The following is a 24554-nucleotide window of genomic DNA, read 5'->3' on the forward strand; positions in this document are numbered from 1 at the left end:
CTTCCAATTCCTTCCCTTCCCTTTCTTCTCCTTCCCTTCCATTCCCTCCGCTTCCCTACCCTTCCCTTCTCTTTCCTTCCCTTCTCTTTCCTTCCCTTCTCTTTCCTTCCCTTTCCCTTCCTTTCTCTTCCCTTCTCGTCCCTTCCTTTCGCTTCCCTTAGTCGTTACTTATTCAGTAATGAGGAATTATTAATGAGACATAACCCGTCTCTCTCTCTCTCTCTCTCTCTCTCTCTCTCTCTCTCTCTCTCTCTCTCTCTCTCTCTCTCTCTCTCTCTCTCTCTCTCTCTCTCTCTCTCTCTCTCTCTGTGTGTGTGTGTGTGTGCTTATGGCGTGACCTTATGTTCACACACACACAGGGCTACACTACGTTCAGAGGAGGAATGTTATCTTCTTCGTTTGATCAATAAGGAGGCACGCGAGGAACCCAGATTATATGAAAAGGAGGAATGTGCTGTAGGTTGATTAGTAAGGCAGTGCGCGCGTGAGCAGAACTATAATTACAAGTAGGAATGTAATGTATGATAAACAATAAGGTTAGTGTGTGTGGGATACAATTATAAAGAAGAGGAGTGATACGCGGGCTTTTTTATATATTTTTCTTTAAGCCCTTGAACTGTCTCCTTAGCTGTAAAAAAAAAAAAAAATAGTTTGAATAATAAGAAGTACAGGTGAGTGGGATAAGCTTTTTTTTTCTTTTTTTTTTTTACATCAAAGGATACGGCTCAAGGGCAACAAAAAGGGTACACACACACAAAAAAACCCGCTACTTGCCGCTCCCACAAAAATTTAAAAAAAAGTAAAGAGTAACCTATTAGTAATCATGTGGAGAAAGCTAACATTCATAAAGCAATGAGCTCAAGTTAGGTCGGTACACGTCCAATGAAGAAAAAAATTATAATTGCTTACACAAACTGGGTACTGGATGGCCGGATAATAAAACAGCGTTGGATGACTGAATTACAAAGCAGCCATATATTTAGAGGTCTCAACAAGGAAAGCGTTTAAATGACTAGAAGTGGATGATGGATGAAGTGATAAATGGGAAAGGTGGAGAGTGGTGGACTTAATGGTTATGAATGCCTTGTGTGAGTCAGCTGGCCCATTGCAGACTATCATTTTGCGTCCCTCCAGCCTCTCTCAGCCCTTTACTCACTCATCTGCTTCCCAGCCTTCCTCTCCCTCTCTCTATGCGTGAATGTTATCGACTTCCTGAACTCTCCTAATTGCATGCCTTTACATCTTCCTCCTCGGCCGTCTCCTCTCCTTCCTCTTCCTCATTATCAACACAATCGTCTCTGCATCTTCTCTCTCTTCCTATCTCTCCTCAGCCTCTTCCTCACCAACACCCATTCATCTGTCCCTCTCCCTCTCCCTCTCTCTCTCTCTCTCTCTCTCTCTCTCTCTCTCTCTCTCTCTCTCTCAGGCCGGGTCACTCTCCTCCTGTTCCATCCCAGTCATTAGTAAGAGTTAGGCTGCGTCTCAAATACTTAATCTCCCTTACTAGGAGGGTGAGGAATAATCTCTCTCTCTCTCTCTCTCTCTCTCTCTCTCTCTCTCTCTCTCTCTCTCTCTCTCTCTCTCTCTCTCTCTCTCTCTCTCTCTCTCTCTCTCTCTCTCTCTCTCTCTCTCTCTCTCTCTCTCTCTCTCTCTCTCTCGCCCTTCACCTATTTATCTATCTAACTAAATATATATCTACGTCTTTCTCAAACAGACTCTATTATCTTTACATTCGCTAAGACAGAGTTAAAACGTCTTAGTGGGAGTATGATTTTGTTTTATCTATGTTTAAAGACGGATTTTCATTAATGTTTCTAGACCGATGTTTACTTAAGTTTAAAGACATATGACGTACCTAGTCTGAACCTTAAGAAGCTGTGTGGTCTGATTATCTATGTAACTATGTCATTCTCCCTCTCTATTTGTTCCTCTCTCTGTCTCTTCAATTTTCAGACACTCATATTTTCAACACTGCAGAAAAAAAAAAAGTTCCTTCCTTCCTTACCTCGTCACTCTTGTTTCTGCTTTTAATTTAACACGGTTCTCGTTTTTCCTTTGATCTTCATATAATAATAATAATGATGATAACAACAATAATAATGCATGGCGCTTGAGGGCTCAGATAAAGCTTCATTTTCTCAGTCAGATACACACTGTTACAATTTCACTCACAGAGACTTGAAATACATAGAAAATAGACGTATAGTTTTCCATTAGCTGTTTAATTGAAAATATATAGTGTTAATGTTTACGTAAAGAGAGAGAGAGAACAAGTGTCAGAATTAATCTCTTTTGATGCGATTCTCTCTCTCTCTCTCTCTCTCTCTCTCTCTCTCTCTCTCTCTCTCACTCTCTCTCTCTCTCTCTCTCTCTCTCTCTCTCTCTAATTGTCTTCTTAGTCTTCCTTAAAACTCAATTTCCCTTTGATAGCCTTTCATCCATCCTTCTTGTCCCCTCCAAGCCTCATTGCCCCTCTCTCTCTCTCTCTCTCTCTCTCTCTCTCTCTCTCTCTCTCTCTCTCTCTCTCTCTCTCTCTCTCTCTCTCTCTCTCTCTCTCTCTCTCTCTCTCTCTCTCTCTCTCTCTCTCTCTCTCTCTCTCTCTCTCTCTCTCTCTCTCTCTCAACAGCATCTTCAATTAGTTTCCTTTAATTCATCTTTTTTTCTACTTTTTTCTAGTTTTCTTTTCCTCTATTTCATGAATATATTTTCCTTCATACCTTTCTTTCTCCTCCTACTTCCTTTCTCCCATGTCTTCTTTTCCCATTCAGAGATATCATTTAATTTCTTTCTTCTTTTTTCCTCCTTTTTTCTCCTTTTCCTTCTACAAGTATCTTCTCATTTCATTTCCGTTTTCTTTCTTTTCCTCCTTTCTTTCCTTCCACATTTACCCTCTCATTTCATTTCCCTTTTATTTTTCCTCCTCGTTCATTCTCCTCATTTTCCTTCCACAAGTATTCGCTCATTTTATTTCCTTTTTTCTCTTCCTTGTTTCTCCTCCTCCTCCTCCTCCCTCTATGCCAATTTCTTCCTCACTTTCTCTCTGCAGTTTCTCATTTTCTTCTCCCGTTCTCTTTCCCTCCACGGTCATTTTCCTCCTACATGACAATTTTTCTTCCCTCCTTACTGCCCATACCTTTCCTCCACTCCTCCCTCCGTCCCTCTCTCCCTCTCCTTCTCTTCCTCCTCCTCTTCTTCCCTCCACTTCGAGCATAAGGTTTCGTTTTTATATTCTTCGTAATTTTCTTTCTTTTAAATTGCCAGGTTGAGAACAAAGACTTTTTCTGGTTCCTTCCTTTTTCCTTTTTATTTTACTTTTTTTTCTTATTATTTTCCTTATTTCCTTCTCTATATATTTTTTATTTTGCTGCGGTCTTTCTGTATCTTTTCTTCTATTCCTTTTTCACGTATTTCTTTTTCTCTTTTCTTTCTTTATCTTTTTTCCTGTTCTCTTCTTTTATTTATGTTTTTCCTTGTATTCTGCTTTGTTCCGTATTTTCCTTCCTCCTTTGCTCTCGACTCTTTTCCTATCTTCGTTCCTTCCTTTCATTGTTATTTTTTTCATTTTTCATACTTCTCCCTTCATTTCAATCTTTCATCCTTATTTTTTTCTTCTTTCCTTCCTTCCTTTTTTCTTTCTTCTCTCTCTTCCTCGTCAACATTATTCTTCATTCTCTTCCTTCCTTGCCTAAACCAACATCCTCCTTGTCTTCTTCCTCTTTTATGCTCTCTCTCTCTCTCTCTCTCTCTCTCTCTCTCTCTCTCTCTCTCTCTCTCTCTCTCTCTCTCTCTCTCTCTCTCTCTCTCTCTCTCTCTCTCTCTCTCTCTCTCTCTCTCTCTCGTACACCCTCTCCATTCTTCTTCCTTTCCCTTTCTCCACATGATCGCAACTTTCAACATTCCCTCTAAGGTCAAACCCAACCCAGCCCCACTTTTTTTTCCCCAACATCCCTTCTCTCTCTTCTCTCTGTATCCCTCCTCTCCCTCACCTACTTTCTTCCATACTATCCCTTTTCTATTTCTCTCCCTTCACCTCTTTCCACATACACAACTATCACCCTTACGTATCTTAAACCTCTAACTCCTTTCTTTTTCTAACACCTCTCCTCTCTCTCTCTTAACACTATCCCTCATACTCCTCCCCCAAACATTTAACTTTTCCCTCCTTCTCTCCCCCGCAGTGGCGCCCTCCTCCGTTAGCATCGTGGGCTGGACAGACGGCGCCGTGGTGGAGGTCATGGCCGGCTCGTCCCTCACGCTGGAGTGCCTAGTGGCCGACGCGCGCCCAGCCCCTGCAGCCCTGTGGTATCGCGCCGGGCGCCAGGTGGATCCAGGTGAGCAGAGGGTTGAAAGGGAAGGGAGGGAAGGTTGTGGGTGGTAGATCTAAGGGTGAAGGGTTAGATGATGAATGAGGAAGGGAGAAGAAGAGGGTGTCAGAAAGGAAGGTTGAAGAGGGTAATATGATGACAATTAAGTTACATTACATAGTCTGAAACAAGGATTAATAATGGAAGAGAGAAATAAGCGGTTAATAAGAGATAATCGTTTAATCTTTAAGTCGACAAAGGGATATTTTAAAACAGGAGTCAGTCATAAGAAGAAGCATTCAGTAAAAAGGAGACAAATGAGCTGAAACAAGTCGAACAAGGCACATTCTATGGCAAGGCAGATCACAGAGTCAGTCATAATAAACAGCAGCGATGAAGCGGAGACAACTGAGCTAAGGTGATCAGGCACATTACGGAGACAGACTCACAAACCAGCAGAGGTCAGAAGGAGAATGTTAAGCTGAAAAAGGAAAGTAAAGGAACATTCTAAGACGAGGCGGAAGGAATTTAAAATAAGTAGTTTAAAGCAGAATTGGGTCAGGCAGACAGAGTGAGTGAGTCAGTCTAATCCTCTCCGAGCCTTACCAAGTCTCTCAGTCACGGTCAGTCAAGACGGTTTAAGTTAGGCAAGACAATCTTAAAAGAACCTCGCGGGGGTCCCAAAAATAAAATAAAATAGAGAAACTTGGCAGTAATATAATGGAGGAAATTTGCAGAAAGATAGCGAAGAAGAGCAGTAAAAAGGCCATGAAGAAATTTTGTCGAAGTTAATAGAGAAATTTTGACTTTTTTTTTGGTTGGAAGAAATAAAGAGAAAGGGAAAAAAGAAAGAAAAAAAGGAAAGCAAGAAAGAATGAAAATATGAAAGAAAGAATGGATGGAAGAGAGGTGGGAAAGAAAAAAGGAAGGAAGGAAGGAAAGAAAAGAAAAAAGAAAAAAAAGTAAAGAAAGAAAAAAGAAGCAAAGAGGGAAAGAAAGAAGGAAAGGAGGGAAGAAGGATTAAAATGAAGAGAGAGAGAGAGAGGACGCCTTACGTATTTTGAAGTCTTTAAAAGTATATGATAGGATTTTTTTTATTTTCTTTTTTATTCTCTGATACTTCATAATGACCTCCGAGAATAAAAAGGTTCCTTCCTCCCAATTTCGTCCTTCCTGTCTCTCTCTTTCTTTTTCTTCCTTGTCTTTCTATTTTTCCCTCTCGTTCGTTTGTTCGTGTGTTCGTTAACTTGTCCCTTCTCTACCTCTTTTCTTGATTTTTTTCTTCCTTCCTTCCTTTCCTCATTCTCTCGGTTCATTTTTTCCCTCCTTCACTTTTTCTTCTCCTTCTCTCCTTCCTTCCTTTCTTTCATTCTATCATTCTACCTTTTATTTCTTCCTTCTTTCCTTCCTTTCTTTCATTCATTTTTCCTTCCTTCCTTCCTTCTTTCCTTCATACTCTTTTTTCCTTCCTTCCTTTCTTTCTCTTTCTTTTGTTCTTTCTTTCTTTCCTAAATATATAACTTTTTCTTATATTTTTCCTGATTTGCTTTCTCAATATTTTAACTTTTTCTTTTTCCTTTCTCCTTTTTTTCTATCCTTCTATCAATTTTTCTTCGTTTTCTTCTTCTCTTTCTTTTTCTTCTTTCTTCTTTATGGTGCGTCCGCTGGTACACATATCACCATTTTTCTTCCTGCCTGCCAATTTCTCTCTCTCTCTCTCTCTCTCTCTCTCTCTCTCTCTCTCTCTCTCTCTCTCTCTCTCTCTCTCTCTCTCTCTCTCTCTCTCTCTCTCTCTCTCTCTCTCTCTCTCTCTCTCTCTTATCTATTCTTTTTCTTCAATTCTTCATCCCTCGTTTTATATTTTCCACTCTTTCCTCTTCCGCTTCTTTTCTAGTTGTTTTTCTTATTATTCTTCGTTTTCTTCTTCTTAATAATTTTCTTTCCCTTCCTTTCCCTCCTCCTCCTCCTTCTCTTTCTCTCTCTTTTTCTTTATATATATATTTTTTTATCCTTCATGGTCGATTTTCTCCCTCCTTCCTCTCTGTCTCCTCCTTCATCCCCTCGTTCTCTGCCTCCTCCTCCTCCTCCTCCTCCTCCTCCTCCTCCTCCTCCTCCTTTCTCTCCTTCTATCTCTAACACGCAGTAAAGGTTTCGTAGTACAGAAGAGGCGCCTAAAGCATGTCATCTCGTTATGGGAAGACAGGCTTTACGTTACCTCCTCCTCCTCCTCCTCCTCCTCCTCCTCCTCCTCCTCCTCGTTCTTCGCATCCTCATCCTCTTACGTCTCTGTTGCATCTCCTCTTCCTCCTCCTCCTCCTCCTCCTTCCCTTCTTCCTCTTCCTTCTTCTCCTCTTCTTCACTAACTTCATCGTCCTCAACATAATTTCTTGCATGTGTCTTTTGCTTAAACCTGCGAACCCTCTCTTCCTCTTTCTCCTTTTCTTCTTCCTCCTCCTCCTCCTCCTCCTCCTCCATCTTTGTCCCTCTGCTCATATCCTTTCCCTTTGTCCTCATTCACGTTTTCTTCTTCTTCTTCTTCTTCTTCTTCTTGTCTTTCTTCTTCTTTTTCCTGTTCGATAATAGCCACAAAGACTCCTAGTGCTCTTCTTTCCTTTAATTATTTTTTTCATCTTTCATTTTGCTATTATTCCTCTTTTAATACTTCTTCCTTTCTTTTTGCTCCTCTGGTTTTAGATTTTTGTTCATGGTCTTTTTCTCCTTTTTCTTTATCTTATTGTTCTTATTATTATTTTCCATCTTCTTCTTCTTCTTCTTCTTCTTCTTCTTCTTCTTCTTCTTCTTCTTCCTCGTCTTCTTCCCCTTCTCCTACATCATCATAAATCTTTTCTTCATTAAATTTCCTTCTTGCATTTCTCCTTTTGTCCTCCTCCTCCTCCTCCTCCTCCTCCTCCTCCTCCTCCTCCTCCTCCTCCTCCTCCTCCTCCTCCTTCTCCTTCTCCTCCTTCTCCTCCTCCTCCTCCTCCTCCTCCTCCTCCTTCTTCTCCACCGCCTCCTCCTCCTCAGTTGTACGGTCATTGTTACTGAGGAGCCGAGGAGGTGAGGAGGAGGAGCACGAAGGAGGAGGAGGAGCAGGAGTGTTGAGGAGGAGGAGGAGGAGGAGGAGGAGGAGGAGGAGGAGGAGAAGAAGAAGAAGGAGGAGGAGGAGGGGGAGGAGGAGGAGGAGGAGAAGGAGCTGCGGAAGAGACTATGGCAGGGATAAACAGGAAGAAAAGATGAAGAGGAGAAGGAAATGGATGATGATTAGGAGGTGCCGCCAGGAGAGGAGGAGGAAGAAGAAGAAGAAGAAGAGATGGAAGAGGAGGAGGAGGAGGAGGAGGAGGAGGAGGAGAGGGTAATATAGAGGCTTTAGGTTCTTAACGAGGTTACCTGCTTCGAAGGGGTACTTTGTTGAACTAGACCGGGGAGGTAGAGAGAGAGAGGAGGAGGGTAAGGAGTAGGAGGAAGCAGAGGAGGTGGAGGATAGGTAGGTAAGTAGTAGTAGATGGATATGGAAAACAAAGGGAAAAGAAATACAAGAGTGTCAGCACGAGGTACAAGAGAGGCTGAGGGCCCCGTGTGCCGCCCCGAGCCGTGCGTCGCCTGATATAGACACCCAACCTTTGATCCGCGCTAAGGAACAACACGGCCGCTGCTAACAACCGCGCCACGCAGAGCTCCGGGCACAGCGGCGGCGACTACAATGCTTCAAACGGCGTGACGGAAATAACTACGTGAGTCTTACAGTATAGCTACACTATAAAGAAATTACAATGAAAATATCTAAATAACTAAATCACATCAACTCCAATGCAAAATAATATAAAGACAATAAAAAAAAGCTATGATGCAACAATGACATAACTATGTGAATCCTTTAAAAAAAACCACGATGTACGAAATACAATGAAAATATGAGTAAATCTGAAAAAAAACTGCCATGCGAGACATAATGAAAATATATAAATGAGTTATAACATAAACAAGAGAACTGGAACTAGATAACTAACTATTGGGGGGCATACGTCCGGGGGTGCGTCGCTTCACTCACTCGCCGTCCATACCCCCGGCGGTCCTCCCGAGCAAGCTCCACGCGTCCATCCTGAGTAAATGAATAAAAAATAATACAGTGCAACAAAGAATAAAATGAAGTTATTTATGTGAATCCTGAAAAAATAACTGAAACGACACAAACACTGGAAAGAAAATATTTAACTTAATCTTCAAAATTCACAAAGCAACAAACGATACAATGAAAGACCCAAATCAATCTAAGAAGCATTATATCGTAAGGAACAGAAAAGGAGAACATCCTCATGCATCCTAAACAACTACGATGCAACACACAATCGCATTAAGATATTTAGATAAACACGAACAGAGAACTAACTCCAATATTCCCGCACGCTTCGCCCTCCCATAAATAAAACGATCTTTTTAAGCCACACATTATTAACTATTGCTTAAATGACACTCTCATAAGCAGGTCTGGGTGCGAGAGGGATTTAGGGTCTTAGTGAGCTCTGATCTCCGTCCAAGGGCACAATGCATTCAAGCTAGAAATCGAGCTAATAGGGTATTGGGATTTATTTCAAGGAGCGTAAGCAACAGAAGCCCCGAAGTCTTCCTCAAACTATATTTAGCATTAGTTAGACCTTATCTTGACTATGCGGTTCAGTTCTGGTCACCTTACTATAGAATGGATATCAAAATGTTAGAATCGGTGCAGAGGAGGATGACTAAGATGATTCAGGGGTTGAGAAACTTGCCATACGAGGAAAGACTCAAACAGTTAAACTTGCATTCTCTAGAAAGGCGAAGGGTGCGTGGAGACATGATCGAGGTTTATAAATGGATGAAGGGCTTTAATAAGGGAGACATTCATAAGGTTTTGTTGGTAAGAGAACCGGGTAGGACACGAAGTAATGGGTTTAAACTGGATAAATTCAGATTCAACAGGGACATAGGCAAAATTTGGTTTACTAACAGGGTGGTGGATGAGTGGAATAGGCTTAGCAGTCATGTGGTGAGTGCCAATACAATTGTCACATTAAAAAATAGACTAGATAAATTCATGGACAGCGATATTAGGTGGGGTTAGATACACGGGAGCTTAGGGTCAAAGAAGCTGCCTTGTACAGGCCTACCGGCCTCTTGTAGACTCCTGCGTCCTTATGTTCTTATGTTCATAGCATCGGTCAAGTTCTCTCGGGTGCTTTCTTCTCTTCAAGGGCGCCGCGGCCGTGTCAAGCCACCGCCAGGCTGATAAAACAACCCGGAACACGCCCGAGAGCCTTTTCAAAGCGGTGCCCCACATCTTGAACACTGGGACTCTTCCCTTCCTCACAACTCTCGCCCTTCCAATTTTTTTTTCCGCCCTTCTCGAAATATTGGTTGGGCGTGACGGTTCAGAAACAGGGAGAACTTCCACCTGAATATTTAAAAACTACTTGTAGCATGAGCATTGCCTAGCTAAAGGGTTCCAACTGCGACCTATCTAAGGAAGGAAGAATAAACTAGCTCCATGACGAAGACGTTAGAGAAAATCCACTAAAAACTCCAGACGACTACTTCCCTGCAGCTTGAATCTTCATTTGGTAGCGAGTTCCAGGTGCGCGTTATCTTAGGGAGGAATAATAAACTAATACCATGACACAAATAGGTTAGAAAAAGACGACTCAGAAATAATGCGTGACCTTCCATCGACTTAAACACCTGAAAACTCCTTCCCTGCAGTACGTACCTCCCTCCCTTTGCCATTGAGTTCCTGATGTGAGCTATATCAAGTAAGAACCATAAAGTTACACCATGGCAAAGACGTTAAGGAAAGACGACTGAGAAGCAGCAGGTGGTTTTCCTTCGACTGAAACACTAAAAATCTCCATACATCACAAACTTGTCTAGCCATATCATCATCATCATCATCATTTCGTTTAACGTCCGTTTTCACTCCTCCTGAGCGGTTGGACGCTTTATGGCTCTCTTCCATTCTATTCTGTCTTCTGCCCGATGCTCATCCAATCCCATCCATGCCAAGTCTTCCTGTATACACCTTTTCCATGTTTTCCTAGGTCTATCAACTGGTCTCCTTCCCTTTACCTCCAATCTCTCCAAGCCTCCCAGCACTGTATTCTCCCCTGCTCCCTTTACATGTCCAAGCCATATAGAGTTCTAAATGCGTACTGTCATATAAGAAAGAAACAAGAAAAATACTCCATCATAAACTGGTCTCCTTCCTTCTCCCTCCAATCTCTCCAAAACTCCCAGCACTGTATTCTCCCTTGCTCTCTTTACATGTCCAAGCCATATAGAGTTCTAAATGCGTATTGTAATATAAGGAAGAAACAAGAAAAAAAAATCCAACATCATAAACTTCCCTAGCTATAGCGTTCGAAGTGTATATCTTATAAGGGAGAATCCATAAATTAACACCACGAAAAGCAGTCGAGAAATAAGACAAGTAGTAACCCAAATAAAAAGACAGTTAATGTAGGCGAAGACTAGGAATAAAAAAAGTCTGCTTGCATTCCCGCTAACATGAAAAAAACCCTTCTGATTACATTAAACGTAAAATTACAAAGTCAATAAGAGAAGTGGAGCAGAAGAGGGTTTTGAGGAGGAGGAGGAGGAGGGGAAGGGGGTGAAAGGAGGACAGGAGAATGAGCTGGGAGGATAAGAGGAATGAGGGAGAATGAAGAGAGTAAGAAGAGAGAGGGAGAACTAAAAAAAATGTTGAGGAAGGCACAGTGGTAAGCAGGGAGAGGAAGAGCTTACGAGAAAGGAAGAAAGGAAGGGAGGAAGGAAGGAAGGAGGGAGAAGAAGGTGGATGGAAGGAAATGTCTGAGGGAGAGAGAGATGGCTAGCTAACGAAAGAGAAAACAGAGAAGAATGGAAAGAAAGGAAGGGAGGGAGAGAAGAGGGAGATAGGAAGAAAGGGAGGGAAGGGATTATGGAAGGAAATGACTGAGGTAGGGAGAGGGCTAATGAGGAGAAAGAGACAGAGAAGGAGAGATGAAGGGAGGAAGGGAAGAGAGAATAAGAGAGATGGAGAGGGTGAGAGTGAGAGGAAAAGGAGAAAAAACAGGAAAGAAGAGGGAGGGAAGGAGGGATATAGATAAGGAGAGTGAGGGAGAGGAAGGAGGGAAGAGAGAGAAAAAGATAGATGGATAGGGTAAGAGGGAGAGGAAAAGGAGAGAAACAGGAAAGAAGAGGGAGGGAAGGGGGGACACAGATAAGCAGAGGGAGGGAGAGAAAGGAGGGAAGAGAGAGAAAAAGATAGATGGATAGGGTAAGAGGGAGAGAAAAAGGAGAGAAACAGGAAAGAAGAGGGAGGGAAGAGGGGATATAGATAAGCAGAAGGAGGGAGGGAAGGCAGGAGGGAGGGAAGAGATAGATAAGGAGAAAGGGAATCACGGAATTTGATGGGAATTTTAACTTTGGAGTTCTATGATAATATTGGAAGACTTTTTTTTATCCCTGCGTCGGTGAGATCTATGCAATTAAACGAAACTTTCTCTTCGGAAATTCCCGAAATGAAAAACTTTGCATTCCTTGTTAATCCGCTTAATAAGATAAGAAGGTGTGATTTTTTTCGTTCTAGTCATTGGTTATAAAACGTCATCGGCTCATTTTAAACGTTTAAGTAGGATATATACGAATACACACATACATATGCAAAACAAACGCCCTTATAGTTATACACACACACACACACACACACACACACACACACACACACACACAAGACATACACGCAAATATTCATACATACACACATACCTACATATATACATACACCCCTATAGTCAAACATACACACACAAAAACCTATACAAAAACATGACACACACATATTCATACATATCTATATTTATACATACTAACACATATACCTACACAAAAACGAACATACAAAAATATTCATACCTACATACCAACATAAATACACACATATCTATATTCATACATACACACGCATACATATCAATACATTCACATACACAGAAAGTCATATACTCACATACGTATACCTATAAACATATGCGAACACACATACAAACATACCTATTTACATACATACACATAATACATAATACATAAACACACGACTCGCAGCTCATAACCTTCCACCTTATCTTCTCCATCTGATTCTATTAATGGATCATTAGCATTTTGCCGCTGCTATCTACACATATTTACCCGCTACCTTCGATAACTGTTTTATCCTTAATTTGAACTGATTATAATTTCTACATCCTATAATTAGCTCAATCTACCTGACTTGTCTTACTATAGATTGATTTATACCTGTACTATCTATATTATCCACTGCATATCCATTTTACTATCATTTTCATACTTTATTCATCATTCCTGCTTCCCACAATTCCCCTCCATTGTTTCATATCAATACATAATATCATATACCTCCATTTTGTATTTTGTATCTTTGATTTTCACGGAGTATTCATTTTATAATCACGTACTTAGCTTTGTTTTACTACTTGAATCCCTTTAGTTTCAGATAGTTTTCGTTATATATATTCTTACAGTGTTTCTTTTTAATCCTTGTAGTACATATTAGTTATTTGTATTTTAAACTCAGCTGCGAATTCGTTGTACAATTTTATACGCAGCTTTTTCCCGACATTTTTACCGCTTTTACTGTTCATACTTATTACGTAAACCTTATTTTTATCCCTGTGTCGCGTATTAAATTCTTTGTATCTCTAAACTCCGCTATGCATTCATTTATCAATATCATAATACGTTGATTAATACGTTCGGCCACTCCTCTTACCTCTTTTGTAGGAGCAGTGAGCAGCGGGCTTTTTTTTTTCATTATTGTTTCCTTTGTTTTCCTTGAACCGTTTCCTCTACTGTAAAAAAAAAAAAAAAAAAATCGTGTTTATTTGTCTAGTTTTCCGTAGTTAATCCATGTTCCCCTCCCCTCCCGCCTTTCTTCTTCTCTCCTCCTTTCCACAACACTTCATTCATTATAAGTCTCTCTTCATTCATTATCTTCTGAGCGTTTAATATAATCTTCACCGTCTCTCTCTCATCATCTCTATTATTCATATTTCCTTCCATAATCGCTCATCTCGTTTCCTCTTTATTCTTCATTTCGTTTCTCTTATTGCCTATTTCCCATTCTTTCTCATCTTCTTGTTATCATCTTCGTCGTTTCCTTTTTCCTTGCTAGATGTGTGTGTGTGTGTGTGTGTGTGTGTGTGTGTGTGTGTGTGTGTGTGTGTGTGTGTGTGTGTGTGTGTGTGTGTGTGTGTGTCTCTCTCTCTCTCTCTCTCTCTCTCTCTCTCTCTCTCTCTCTCTCTCTCTCTCTCTCTCTCTCTCTCTCTCTCTCTCTCTCTCTCTCTCTCTCTCTCTCTCTCTCTCTCTCTCTCTCTCTCTCTCTCTCTCTCTCTCTCTTTCTCTCTCTCTCTCTCTCTCTCTCTCTCTCTCTCTCTCTCTCTCTCTCTCTCTCTCTCTCTCTATCTCTCTCTCTCTCTCTCTCTCTCTCTCTCTCTCTCTCTCTCTCTCTCTCTCTCTCTCTCTCTCTCTCTCTCTCTCTCTCTCTCTCTCTCTCTCGCACCCATTACTATTGCCTACACTCCTTCCATATCTTCTCTTGACTTTACTGCTTCGTATATCTTCATTATTAGTATTTATCTCCTCTATCCCTTATTTTCCCCCTCTCCTGTTAATCACTTCCCCCTCACTCCTTGCCGTTTCTCTTTTTCTCTTCCCTTTTATCTCCTCTCCTCCGCTTCATCTCTATTTTCTTCGTATCTCCATTTGCTTCACTGATTTGTCCTCGAGTTTCTTTGCGTTGGTGTGTTTTCTTGGGTTATTTTACAAGATCTTCCTTTCCAGACAATTTTCCTGAGATCAGTTCCAATATTATCAGTTTCCGTTCACTAAGAGCTTGCTAAGGACCTTCTAACTTATTCTATTTTGATTTTTTTCACTTATTTGTATTGTTTTCTTACTTATCTATCTCCTCTATTTGTCTATTTAATCTGTCTATGTCTCTCCGGTTTTTTTAAGTGTTTTTTTTTCTTATTTGATTCATTTTCGTACTTATATGTGTTTTTTCTTCTCCTTTTATCTCATTTTCCGTGTATCTAATCTTTGTTTGAATGTTTTTGTATGTTTTTCTTTGTCTCTTTATCCAGTGTCTTTATGTTCTATGTTTCTGTCTGTTTTTCTATCTGTCTCTGTTTATCTGTCTCTCTCTTACCCTCCCTCCCTCTCTCTCGTTCTCTCTTCAAATAAAATTCCCTGATTTCATTTCACGAACTCATCTCTAATTAATATTCATCACCTCACTTTAATTCAAACAGTCATTACCTCCACTTTCTCCCACACGCTTCCTCTCTCCCTCACTTTCTCTCGCGTCCTGTAGCTTCCTCATTCTTCCCACTTAGTATAATTATTCTCTCTTTCTACATTTTTTTTCTATGTATTTCAAATTTCTTAGTATATTTTCTATTTCCATATTCTTTCAGTGCTTCCCTTTAGCATTTCCCTCAGCTTTTATATTATTTTTTTCTCTCTGTCTATCTTGGTTTAGTCTCATGCCTTTCTAGATATGTTTTTTTTCTGTAGCTTTCTGGGTAAATGTTTATGGCTCTCACCTCTGTTTCCTCTCACGCCTTTCTGTAGATATGTTTTTTCTGCAATTTTTAGGTCAGTGCTTTATTCTTTGTATCTCTATTTCCATTTCCGTTTTACTCTTGGATTCGAATCATCCCTCTCTCTTACACCTTTCCACACATATCCCCCTCCTACTACACTTAATCATAATATTCTGTCTCCCTTTTCTTGGCCTTTTGACACCCTCACACCTTTCTACACAGCCTCCTCCCATCCTCCCCTTACTCATAATATTCTATCTCCCTTTTCTTGGCCTTTTCACACCCTCACACCTTTCTACACAGCTTCCTCCCTTACTCCCCTGACTCATAATATTCTTACTCCCTTTTCTTGGCCTTTTGACACCCTCACACCTTTCTACACAGCTTCCTCCCATCCTCCCCTTACTCATAATATTCTATCTCCCTTATCTTGTCCTCTTTACACCCTCTTCTTTCTACACAGCTTCCTCCCTTACTCCCCTGACTCATAATATTCTTACTCCCTTTTCTTGGCCTTTTCACACCCTCACACCTTTCTACACAGCTTCCTCCCTTACTACCCTTACTTCAGACATTCTCCCTCCCTTTCCTTATACCCTCAAATCTTTTTAGACACTTCCCTCATTTTTCCCTTGTAGTCAAAAATTTATCTTCCCTTTTCTTTACGCCTTCATATTTTCTACACATATCTCCCTCCATTACTCCCCTTACTCGAAATACTCTTAACGTTTTTCCTCGTCCCTTTCACACCCTCATACATTTTTTGTGCTCTCCCTTCCTTAACCCTTTAATCGAAATATTTTCACTCTCTTTCCTCGGCCCGTTTGTTTACTCCCCTTACTCGAAATACTCTTAATCTTTTTCCTTGTCCCTTTCACACCCTAACATATTTTTGATAATCTCCCTTTCTTGCCTTGCTTGACCCCTTTAGTCGAAACAGTTTACTCTCTTTTCTTTGCCCACTTCTTACACTCTCACACCTTCAATATCATGGAACCTAACTCAAAGGTGCCAGATCGTCCTGCTCAGGCTCTTATATTTGACATTTTCCCACCCAGAAACTGTCTCTTACACCCCAATAACGAGATTCATTTATAGTTGTCGTTAAGATCGTTAATTTCTGGTGTCTTTTGGCAATAATTAAGTGTCAAAAACAATAAATATGATGCTCTGAGTACAACAACCTGGCAACGGTGACCTAACTTTCGTCTTCAAGAACATGGAAGCTAACATTACTAACTCCACCTGACCTCTTTCTCTTTCTCCACTTCAGGGCTACAAGAGGACAGAGTGGAGGCGAGCAGTCTAGCGCGGCGGTGGAGTCTGAGGAGCCAACTGGTGGTGGAGGCGTCGGCGGCAGATGACGGGAAGGTGTTCGCCTGCCATGCCGTGCACCCCGCCCTGCACGACCTGCCCCACGGCCTGCACGCCAGCATCACCCTGTCCGTGCTGCGTGAGTGTCCGTGTTCGTGTTTAGGGGGTGTAGGGGTTGTGTGTGTGTGTGTGTGTGTGTGTGTGTGTGTGTGTGTGTGTGTGTGTGTGTCTAAATCTTATGAATGTGTTACAGTTTGTCTAAAGGTCACTCTCTCCTCTCTCTCTCATCTATCTTTCTATCTATATATCTATCAATCTATCTATCTATCTATCAATTTATTTATGTAGCAAGCAATATAAGTGTCCATTAATATCTACTAACAGTTGTATATTTATTCGACTGTCTATCTATCTATTTGTCTATTTATCTATCTACCGTTCTATCTATTGCATCTTTGTATGTATCTATCTATTGATCTACCTGTCTCATTATTAGCTTCTTCATTTCTTTTTCTCTACTCTCCCCTCCCCCCCCCCCCTCCTCCTCCTCCTCTTCCTCTACATATAGGTTATTCTCACTCTCCCTATCCATCCATCACACAAACTCCCTTTTTCCCCTTCTCCTCATTTCTCGGTAAACGATTTCCATATAAATAAACTGACTGACCGCAGGAGACTCAACACTACCCCTCAACACCATCATCACCACCACCACCACCACCACTGTCACCATCACCACCAGTACCACCACCTTTACAATCATGTTAAAAGCACCAACCCTCAACACCACCACCACCACCTTTACAAATACCATCAACACCATAGCCTTTACAAAACGCAACAAAGCCTTCACTACCACCACTACCACCATCACCACCACCATAACCTTTACAAACGCATCAAAGCCATCACCACCACCACCTCCTCACCACCACCTCACCACCACCACCACCTCCTCCTTTTCCTTTCAACTTTTCCTCGAACTGGCTAATAAGAGAAAAGTTCCCTTCTGTTCACCTGAAGAAAAAAAATGAGTCGTCAACCTTTCGAAAATATGGATCGTCACCTTCCAAACCACTGCAGGGTTGGTAAAGGGAAGGTAAAAAAGGAAACGATAAAGAAAATATGAAAGAATAATAGTTGAAAGTTCTCTAGAGCTAATTACTTCCTACCTGTTCACCATGCGAAAAAAAAATTATTCGTCGCCTTTTCAAATCATTTAACGAACGGAAGAAAAAAATGAAACGATAAAAAGTGTACCAAAGAATGACAAAATGAAAGTCTGCACATCAAATTAGTTTTTTTTTATATGTTTTGTATGTTTTTTTCCACATTTCAAGAACGTAAAATAAATAAGAAAACGATTAAAAGGGTAATAAAGAGTAACAACTTCAAAAAATGAGGAGCAAATTAGTGTTTTTACGAGTATTTTTATGGAAGGTAAAAATAAAACTAGAAAAGAGAAAAACATATATAAAAAGAAAACCAAAAAAAAAATGGCAAATAATTATAATTTAAAATCTGAAGAGCAAATTTGTAGTTTTTGCAAAGCTTTTTTCTTATGTTTTCAAGCTTCCCCTTTTGATAGGTCAGATAAAAACGGACATCAATAAAAAAAAGCATCACTCGTCATTTTCAGATATATATTCGAGGTCGGAAAATAAAATCAATAACATTAATCATTTTATTTGGACGCGTTTTGGAATTCTAGTTTTTCTGAGTTAGGTAAAAGTGGCAGCGATAAAAGCAGTTGGTAAAGAGGAAGGCAGAAAACACAGATAAAGATAAGATAAGAGAGATACGAGAAAATGGCGCCACTATAAATGCTTACCTGCGCCATGACGGGCTGGGGACGACTATCATCTAGGCCCCTCAAGAAAAGCCTACCGGCGCTATAGGTAAAAAATAAAATAAATAAATAAAATAAAATAAAATAAATAAATAAATAAAAAAAAAATAATAACAGAAAAACGGAATAATGGAAGACATATGACTCCATTTGACCGTTCGTTTTTTTTTTTTGTCAGATATTAAAAAAAAAAAAACGTTAATAGGAAGCCAAAAAAACACAGGTAAAGGAAACACATAAAACAAACGAACCCAAAATGAAAAAATAAAGACAAATGACCCCAATTTATCATATTTTTCCTTTTTTTTACATATGCTTTTTCCCCTTTTGATCATTCACGAAAAAACACATGAAAATTTTAAGCCACGTCCTTTCTATATGTATTAAAAACCGAATAAGAATCACCCTTGCCTTCTCTTTTCCCTTCCCTCCCTCCATCTCTTCCCCATTTTTACTCTTTCCATTGCCTCTCTCTCTCTCTCTCTCTCTCTCTCTCTCTCTCTCTCTCTCTCTCTCTCTCTCTCTCTCTCTCTCTCTCTCTCTCTCTCTCTCTCTCTCTCTCTCTCTCTGCCACCCACCCTTCCTTTCCCTTACCTTTTCGTCCCCCTTCCTCTTCCTCTCTCTTCTTTCTCTCTCTCTCTCTCTCTCTCTCTCTCTCTCTCTCTCTCTCTCTCTCTCTCTCTCTCTCTCTCTCTCTCTCTCTCTCTCTCTCTCTCTGCCTCCCACCCTTCCTTTCCATTACCTTTTCTTCCTCCTTCCTCTTCCCTCCCTTCCTCTTGCTCTCTCTTCTTTCCATCTCTCCCTCCCTCCCTCGGCAACTCACACTCAGCTAACAAAAGTCGCTACACCATAAACTCTGCTTTACAATTTCTCCCAAAAGTGTCCGTCTCTCTCTCTCTCTCTCTCTCTCTCTCTCTCTCTCTCTCTCTCTCTCTCTCTCTCTCTCTCTCTCTCTCTCTCTCTCTCTCCGGCAAAACTCGCCTACCTTGTTTTTTCGAGGTATAATTCCGCATTTCTCCCCCTCCCCCTCCTCCTACTGCTCCTCCTCCTCCTCCTCCTCCTCCTCCTCCTATTATTCCTCCTTCTTCTGTACCTTCAGCTCCTCTTCATTCTTGTTTTTTTTTCTAATGTACTTTTTGCACGTTTCTACTTTTTTTTTCTTTTTCCTTCTTAATTTCCTTTATATCCTCCTGTACTACCTTCTTCTTCTTCTTCTTCTTCTTCTTCTCCCCCATTCACTAAGAGGTCTTATTTCCTTCTCCCAATTCCTTTCCTTCTCCCAGCTACTTCATTTCCCCCAGTCTCCCATAAGCTCTTACTCAGACACGTCCTCCTCCTCCTCCACCTCCTCCTCCTCCTCCTCCTCCTCCTTTTAACACTCCCGGCCGGTCCGTTTATAAATCCGGTTAAGTGAACGCCCTTGCTGAAACCCGATGCAAACTTAACATCCGAAATTCAACGCAGAGAAGAAGGTACAAGGAGAGAGAGAGGGAAGGAGGTAGGGAGAGAAGGAAAGGAGTATTGCAGCTGAAACAGAGAGGAAAGAGAGGAGAGAAAAGAAGGTGCAGAGGGAAACGAAAAGTGTGTGAGGAGGAAAGGAAGAGGGGGAGGAAAGAAGGGAGGGAGAGAGAAAGAGTGAAGGAGAATGGATAAAGAGAGAAGTTAGGAAATTAAGATGATGAGCGGAGAACAGGGAGAGGAGGGAAAACGGGAATGAAAGAAGGGAGAAGGAGGTAGAAGAGAAAGGGTGGGGATAGAAAGGGAGAAGAGGAGAGTGAAGGGAGGAAAGATGAGAGAAATAGGCAGAAAGAGGAACTAGAAGAAATGGAGGAGGTGGGAGGTGGAAAAATAATGAAAAAAGGAAGGAAATGGGAAGAAGGGAAAGGAAAGGAGAAGGAAATGAGGGGATGAAAAGATGGAAAAGAGAAGAGAAGGAAGGGGAGAGAGAAGGGAAGGATAGAAGAAGGAGAAAACAAAAAAAGAGAGAAAACCGAGAGGTATAGAAGGAGAGAAGTGGAAGAAGGGAAGAGAAAGAAGAAAAGGAGGGGGAGAGAGAAAGGAAGGAAAGGAGAAGGAGAATAAAAATAAATGAAGGAAGCTAAGGGATATAGAAGGAGAGAAATGAAATAAAGAAATAAAGAAAGGAAGAAAGAAAGAGTAAAAGGGGAAAGAAAGTAAAGTAGGGAAGAGAAGGGAGAAGGAAAAGAAAGGAGAATGTAAAGAAAATGAGTAAAGCAGAAAATATTGAGAGATAAATAAAGAGAAGGAAAAAAATGGAAAATAAATAGTATATGGCAAAAACAGAAGAAGGAGAGAATAAGAAACATATGGTAAGGGAGGCATATTTTCTTTTCTTCTATTCTACCATCTGCTTTCCTTTTTATCACTTCGCGTTTTTCTTTCCCTTAAATATCCGTTCATTTAGCCGGAAACTCCCACACTAAACCTGATGGGCGGCGGACGAAAAGGTTTGGGGAATATTAGACTTTTTTTCGCCTGAGTTTTCGTTCGCGTCCATTTCTGATTTGTGCGAGAGGCAGAAGGTGGTGGTGGTGGTGGTGGCGGTGGTGGTGGTGGCGGTGGTGGTGGTGATGATGGTGGGGAGTAGGTTTGTGAACGTAAAAATGAGTGACTGAATGATTGACTGACTGACTGACTGACTGCTCATATTGCCCTTCTCATATTGACCTTCTGACTGACTTACTGACTGATTGGCTGCTTATATAATTGAATGACCTTCTGATTGACTTACTGACTGCCTGACTGATTTACTGACTATCTGACTAACTGACTGACTGGCTGCTTAAACAATTGACTGACCTTCTGATTGACTTACTGACTGACTGAATGACTGGCTGCTTAAATAATTGACTGACCTTCTGATTGACTTACTGACTGACTGACTGACTGGCTGCTTAAACAATTGACTGACCTTCTGATTGACTTACTGACTGGCTGACTGACTAACTGACTGAATGACTGGCTGCTTAAATAATTGACTGACCTTCTGATTGACTTACTGACTGACTGACTGACTGGCTGCTTAAACAATTGACTGACCTTCTGATTGACTTACTAACTGGCTGACTGACTGACTGACGGAGTGGCTGCTTAAACAATTGACTGACCTTCTGACTGACTTATTGGCTGATATACAATTGACAGACCTTCTGATTGACTTACTGACTGACTGACTGATTGACTGCTAATATAATTGACCGACCTTTTGACTGACTGACTGACTTACTGACTAACTGACTGACTGACTAATTGCATTAACGATTGCCAGACCTTCCGACTGACTGACTTATTGACTGACTGATAGACGGAATAACTAACTTGCTAACTGACTAACTGACTGAGTGACTGACGGCCTTTTACTCACTGACTGACTGGCTGACAAACTAACTGCTTTACTGACTGACTGAATGATGTAATAAGTGAATAAAAGATGAATTAAAAACTAACTGGGACTGACTAACTGACAGACGAAAAACTTAACTGACAGAGTAGCTCACTAACTGACTGGCTGACTAACTGACTGACTGAGTGCATGGAGCATTGACAGTGGACACGAGAGAGTGAGTGAGTGAGTGAGTGTTTGCATAGTGAAAGGCAGGAGTGAGTGAGTGCGTGAGTGAGTGAGTGAGTGAGTGAATGGAAGAGTGGGCCGAGAGGACACATCTAAATAAAACGCTTTGAATGCCAAGAAAAAAGAAATGGAGTAATGAATAGAATAAAAAATGAAAAGGCGAGAGAGAGAGAGAGAGAGCAAGCAATATAACGTATAAAAGTAAGTGAAAGAGAGAGGAAGGGAGACAAGAGAGGGAGAAGGAGGAGGAGGAAGAGGAGGAGGAGGGAGAAAACTATGTGAAAATTAATAGAGGAAAAATACAGGAACAACAAGATATGAACACACACACACACACACACACACACACACACACAACCCCCCCCCCCCTCCCCCTACACACACACACACAAACCCAGCCCCAAACACACCATCCCTTCCTCCCTCCCCTCCCCCGCACCCAAAATGAACCCCCTAAACAGCATGACTTGAGAGGAGAAAATTAAACCTGCAATGGATGGACAAAGTTAAATTCCGAGAAGTTTACGAGGCCAGCAAAATACAATAGCCCCCCATAAACCACCTTTGCTGCGAGGAGGGAGGGAGAGAGTGGAGGAGGAGAGAGAGAGAGAGAGAGAGAGAGAGAGAGAGAGAGAGAGGTGAGGAAGAAAAATAGAAACTGTGTAACGTGGACAAACATGATGATAGCGATCTCTCTCTCTCTCTCTCTCTCTCTCTCTCTCTCTCTCTCTCTCTCTCTCTCTCTCTCTGTCTGTCTGTCTGTCTGTCTGTGTCTATATGTGTGTGTGTGTGTGAACGCTAACCGAACTATTATTTTTTTTATTGTCACTCACCAAAAAATAAAACGAATTATCAAACAAAAACTAAATAAATCATGAATACTCTGCAGCGCGCCACACTTTTGGCCTCAATTAATAAAGCAAAATATATATATCAGCTTCAGCATCACACTCTCGCTCCTTTTATGCCAATTTCAATATTTATACGCACGAGGGGATGAGCTGCTGGGAGGGAGGCCGAGCTGACGAAACAGTCGCCGATTATCGCTTGCCGAATACGAGGAAAAGCAAACTAAATAAAGAATAGATAAGTGAAAGAGAAATGCAAATAGCTACAGGAATGGAACGAGTATTCTTATATCTTTATTCTTTCTTCTTACAAATATATTCTACAGTGTGTTGAGAGTTTAAAATTTCGAGACAGTAGCCATATATATTAAACGAAAAAGAAATGCAAATAGCTGCAGGAATGGAACGAGTATTCTTATATCTTTATTCTTTCTTCTTACAAATATATTCTAGTTTGTTGAGAGAGTTCAAAATTTCGAAACAGAAGCCACATATACTAAACGTAAAAGAGGATGCAAATAGCTATAAGAATGGATCGAGTATTCTTATATCTTTCTTCTTTCTACTTACAAATATAGTCTAATGTGTGTCGCAAGAGTTTAAAATTATGAAGCAGTAGCCATTTTCGTTTCCATAATACGTGAAAAAGAAATCAACGAGAACATAAAAGAAAAACTGAATTTTTTTGAAGAAATACTAAAAAAAAACTAAGACCAGAAAGATCCACCTGAATTTTCAAACACTTTCCCTCTTATTGTCTGTTTGTGTGTTTATCAGGAAAGAATTAAGCCTTACTTAACAGATACCAAATTTCGTTATCAAAAATACGTAAAAAAAAAAAGAAATATGCAAGGTAGAAGAAAACGAAAAAGCCAATCCAAATTTTCATATATTTGCCTTGTGTCTGTCTGTCTGAGCTAAGCGGATTCAACCTCTTCTAAACAGTCGCTTTCAGAACTCGTTAAAATCAAAATAAAAAAAATATGTAAAGAAAGAGAAAACGAAAAAGTCATCCGGATTATCATATATTTTCCTTCTGTCTGTCAACCTCTTCTAAACAGTCGCTTTCACAACTCGTTAAAATCAAAATAAAGAAATATGTAAAGAAAGAGAAAATGATAAAGTCGATCAGGAATATCATATCTTTTCCTTGTCTCTGTCTGTCTTAGTTAAGCGGGTCCAACCTCTTCTAAACAGTCGCTTTCACAATTCGTCAAAATCAAAATAAAGATATTATGTAAAGAAAGAGAAAACGAAAAAGTCACTCCGGATTATCATATCTTTTCCTTCTGTCAGTCTGTCTGGGAAATGAGTTGAACCGCTTCTAAACAGTCGCCAAAATCCACTTTCAAAACACGTGAAAAAGAAACAAATGCGCGAAGAGAAATGTAAAGAAAAATGACAAAAAGATCTATACTCGGATTTTTCACACCTTTTCCTATTTACTGTCTTTTGAGCATTTGTTGATCTGTGAAAAGAGTTGAAGCTTTCTGGAGAGTTGGGAAAATTCGCTGAAAAGATTAAAGAAAAATATGAGTAAAAGGAATGAAAGAAAATAGAGCGAAAAAAACGTTAAAAAAATGAACGACGCAAAGATCTATACGAGTTTTCATATCATTTCTTTCCTACTTTGTTTGTATTTATCATGAAAAAAAGAACGGAACCTTCCTAAACAGTTGGGATACTCGCTCCCAAAATACAGAGAAAAAGGAAAATAAAGAAAACAAAAAATAAAAACAGCTCGGACTCGTATCTCTTCCTCCTTCTCTTTTCATCTTCTTTCTTCTTATTGTTTACCTGTTTACCTACGCTTGTTTGTCGACTTATTGTTGGAGGAAAGTCGGGGGAGAATGGCCTTACGCACACACACACACACACACACACACACACACACACACACACACACACACACACACAGAGAGAGAGATCTAAATTATACAATGGAAATGAATCGGTAAGTAGCAATAGTTAGGGGGCAATTCTCTCTCTCTCTCTCTCTCTCTCTCTCTCTCTCTC

At 40.6% G+C, this 24554-nt stretch overlaps 1 protein-coding gene across 1 annotated transcript in view; it reads left to right on the forward strand.

Annotated features, from left to right (window-relative positions):
* Positions 1 to 24554, forward strand: part of LOC127000508 (nephrin-like) — a 227886-nt gene that overhangs the window by 60048 nt on the left and 143284 nt on the right. The window contains 2 exon segments of the mRNA XM_050864237.1: positions 4179 to 4331; positions 16209 to 16388. Coding sequence (XP_050720194.1) covers positions 4179 to 4331; positions 16209 to 16388 — 333 coding nt within the window.

Source organism: Eriocheir sinensis, chromosome 19 (assembly GCF_024679095.1).
Source record: "Eriocheir sinensis breed Jianghai 21 chromosome 19, ASM2467909v1, whole genome shotgun sequence".
NCBI classification, from domain to species: Eukaryota; Metazoa; Arthropoda; class Malacostraca; order Decapoda; family Varunidae; genus Eriocheir; species Eriocheir sinensis.